Raw genomic sequence first — 4,262 nt, forward strand, 5'->3', positions numbered from 1 at the left:
AAAAAAAAATAAATCTGTCCTTTAATGTTAATTCTTCTTTTACAAGAATGACAGCCTAGACACACTTCACTATAAAATCCAGCTACTCAGCATTCCTCAGCACTGAACTGTTCACCTTACACACATCTGAAGTTTAAATTTAAAACATGTAATTAACCTTCCTGAAACCTGATATTCCATTCCTACTTAAGTGATATGACATTACTTGGACAACAGAATGATTTCTGTACCCAGTATCTGAGTGTTCATGTAACATTCATTAATTTTTGAACAATGCTCTGCACAGCAATCCACAGGACACCATTCTGCCGTACACGAATACTGAGAGAGTTTGGAGAGCAGCATAAGTAGTTCCATACAACTCAGGGGGCAAAAAGCATCGCGTTGGTGAAGCTGCAACATCTTGTAGGGTGGATTCTACTACCTCCTTACGCAATGTCCCTCATAGCTATACAGGGTGACGGCAGTCAGCTGTGAACTAACTCACACAACTATAAAACACTCATTTGCAATCCACTTGTCTCAGAACTTGCAATAGTAAAGCATTCCCTACGCAGGAATTCAGCTTCTTACTTCACAAAGCAGAAACCTCTTTATGTCCATTTTTCTATGAAAGAATAAACTAAGGCGTCTCTTCCTTTACCCCTTTGCAGATTACTGAAAAGTCTTCTAGAGTTAGGGTTGTATCAGAATGCATTTTTACAAAACTACATGCCTCCCCAATTTGCAGGCTTCAGCAAGTCAAAATAGTAATACAGCTTACTTTTATATGTGTGATTATGTGAATGTTTACTAGGATAATGCTATTTAAAAATATAGTGTTTCACTGTAACAATCTCTTCCTACAGACCAAAAAAATAGTAGTTGTTTAAGTATGTTTTAAAAGCAATGAGAACTGAGGAGATAAGAAGCCCTACCCAGCAGAACACTCACTTCTTTGCAATTCAGGCATTTCACACGTAATAATACAGAGCTGTATACTACATTGTGATTGTAAGTGTCCCGAGTGTAGTTTCTTCTTTTGTGAACCTTCATAAAAGAAGTAATGTCAGTTCTAAGCATTAAAGAGGCATTAAAATACATTATTCCCTAAATATATCCACAGTTGTTAAGCTGAATAGGGACAAAGCCTGAGTATCTTTGGAGGGGAAATATTTTTTAAATGAACACCATAAGTGGAAGGAAGGATTTTTAACCAAGGTTATTTTCTTTTTCTTTCACTAGGTAGTGAAAGAGTTGGCATAACCTATGTTTGCTTTTATGTTGTCAAGAAAAACCACTAAAATTACTATTACTCAAATGAAAAGCAAGTACTCATTCATCCCTAATCAAAGCAGAAAGACTGATCAAGTTGAACAACACCAAGTAAGATAATCTTCATATTGGCCTATTTTGATTATGTGGTTAAAAAAAACCCAACAGGCATGCTGACCAATATTGCATGGATCAATGATACTATTGTGATTAAAACAAAAGTTAATGCATATATAGTGAAAAAAAAAAAGTAAAACAGCTTATGTTTTGTAAACTTATTTGGGGACAAACTTGCAATGGTGATTCCAGCTTTTACTGAATACATTAAGACAGCTGTCACATGGGCCTTTTCCCTTTGGCTGAAATGCATTTAAAAAAAGCATGTTATGATCTGATAATGTAAAACTACATGCGTATGCACATACATACATCTCAGCGTGCGCACACACAGATATGTTATAATACATACACATATACACACACAGAGTATACATATGGTGATACATGCTGTAAAATATTACCAGCATCAGAGCGATGTCCTACCACTGTTCCCAGCTAAAGTCATCTCCTCTACCAAACACAAGAAAAAAGCCTAAAATAGTAAGGAAAATGACTGCATTGCCAGCCAGCACCAGACCACAGGCTCCCCATTTGATCTGAAATGCAAGGAAATGAAACAATCAAAGCAGTTCTTATAAGATAGGTTCAGGCCAGTTATTTATATGCATTAGATAAACTAAACGAAATACTACAGAAAGGTGCTAAAAGCATAAAGCAAAAAGACAAATGATAAATAATTCCATTTATGTGACTAATTATGCAATTAGCAACCACCCATATTATTAATGCAAGACTTCAACAGGCAGGCTAATAATGCTGCATTTCAGAAGAAAATAATTACCTTGCCAAACAAGACACTAAAACACACCTAAGTCACAGGAAAAAAATGTGGTGAAACTAGCGCTCTCCTTTAATCGCTGTGCAACAAAACAAAAGATAGCCTTTCAAATAAATGCCAGTAACAAGCATGGAAACAGTACGTGGTCTTAAAGAGCTCGCTTTAACCACCTGCCCGACGAAGTTTACTGAAAATAAACGACAGGTACTCTTAAAAGATCTGGCTATGAATTAGAGTTCCCCCTCGTGGTCACTTCTGGTTCTGCCTGCTGTCAGGTCCGCAACTTAAAACCAAAAATGCAGCGTCAGGGAAATCGTGCATTACAAACAAATTACAATTAAGCACGCAAGTTTTAAGCAAAACTGAAAGACTGAAGGGGAAAACCCAATGCAACACATAAAACCATCATTGGGTAGTTTGGGAGACAGGACGAAAGAGTTCTTTGCCTTGCAAAACAAACGTGACAAAAATCTCACCACTGAAGAGCAGTTCAGAAAGCAAAGAGAAAAGCTAGCAGAATTTCCTCAGACTTTGAGGGGACAAAGCATGAGCTTGGGAAACGCTCTGAAAACCAGAAGGGCAGCTCTGGAAGTTTGGCCTTTTATCTTTTAACTGATAATGCACACCAGTCACCAAGTTTTCAGCATCCTAAACGAAGAAAGCAGACATTCTGAGATAAAAATAAGGAAGGTGGCGCAAGCAGCGGTGCAAAAGTTGATGAGACAGAGAAGGCATGTGATGTAGGAAGAGAGAATATCTTGTATTGCACCAAAACAAATCTGGGGGGAAAAAAAACAGCTAAAAACTTTTCAGTCATGCAAGTCCTTTGTTCGGGTCAAAAAGCAGCACTGGCAGACAAAATTTCAGCAGAGTGATTATTTCCGTCAGAATCTAGAAACATCACAACAATGAAATTAAAGACAGGATTTACAAGCAGCAACAGCGCACTTAAAGATTATACTCAGTAACTGGTGTCTTACAATAAAAATTAGCAAGCAGAACTTACCGCTTCAACCCGTGCAAGGATTATAGGAAATCCAAAGGCAGAAACAACAATTCCGGTTGTGAAGAAATACGCCAATTCCCTGCAGGCGCTGCTGGCTGCATCACTGTCATCACTGACTCTTTTTGCAATGAAGTGGGGAATGGGGCAGATGAAGTAAAATATTAAGACAAACAGAGGCCAGTATACACTGGGGAAGGGGGGAAAAAGGAAATACATCATCAGTTTAAGTGGATGCTTCAAGAAAAAGTACCTTTTGTTTAGAAAAAGTAACTGCAATAGCTGTAATCCTACTTTATGGTTTGAAAACTGGATTACGTGATTTAACCACAAGCTTTCACCCAAAGAGGCAATCCCCCCTCATTTTCCCTGCACACTGGCACAAGCACCCATAGAGCCTCGTGTAGAGCAGGATCCACTCTCTCACACGACCAAGCGTTCATTTATTTTACGTTTGCCTCGCCTTGCTGGCTCAGTTCACACCACCGCCTCACCAAAAACGACAGTCACCACCCAGGGCGCAGGAAACGCAGGCAAGCGGGATGGGAACCGAGAGCTTTCCCAAATTAGAGGGATCCTGGAGTATAAAGAAGCCGAGTGTGAAGGCACACCCTTGCACTCACATCTCTGTGCGAGAGCTCCCATTAGCTTCACCGGGATTTTTAAGCGTAACAGACATCCCAACTGGAGCCTGGTGGTAGGATGGTTGTTTAAAGAAACAGGGAAGTGAGGGGAAGAGGACTGTGCGAGGTTAAAAGTGACTGTTCAGCAAGATGGCAGCGCTTCTCCTGAGGAAGTACAAAGCTGTTCGCAGGCTTTTGTTAGTGGAAGCGCACGGGCGGGCCGAGGAGGTGGTATTTAATCCCAAAAAACTGCCACGTGCCAAAAGCCAGAAGGCGGGCGCCTGCCGGAAGCCAAAGAGCTCAGTTAAATGAGATTAACGCCTCAATTAGCAGACACTAACAAGGGGAAGGTGTGGAAACGAAGCCGGCCCGCTCACCCGTAGTACTCCAGGGCGCAGCCCAGCATGAGGAACGTCAGCCCGACGGCTCCGCTGAAGGACAGCGCCACGAGAGCTGCAACGGCACAAGGCGGGCGGTGAGGCAG

General features: G+C 40.8%; 1 protein-coding gene across 1 annotated transcript; it reads right to left on the minus strand.

The window, feature by feature from the left end:
- Positions 1-933: 933 nt before the first annotated feature.
- LEPROT lies at positions 934-4,244 on the minus strand (the record flags this gene model as incomplete). Its single annotated transcript, XM_009709260.1, has 4 exons — positions 934-1,029; positions 1,829-1,910; positions 3,159-3,345; positions 4,156-4,244. Coding segments are annotated over 4 exons (454 nt in total), but the record flags the coding sequence as incomplete, so codon positions are not given.
- Positions 4,245-4,262: the final 18 nt, after the last annotated feature.

The sequence above is a fragment of the Cariama cristata genome, unplaced genomic scaffold, assembly GCF_000690535.1.
Source record: "Cariama cristata isolate BGI_N322 unplaced genomic scaffold, ASM69053v1 scaffold1291, whole genome shotgun sequence".
Classification (NCBI taxonomy): domain Eukaryota; kingdom Metazoa; phylum Chordata; class Aves; order Cariamiformes; family Cariamidae; genus Cariama; species Cariama cristata.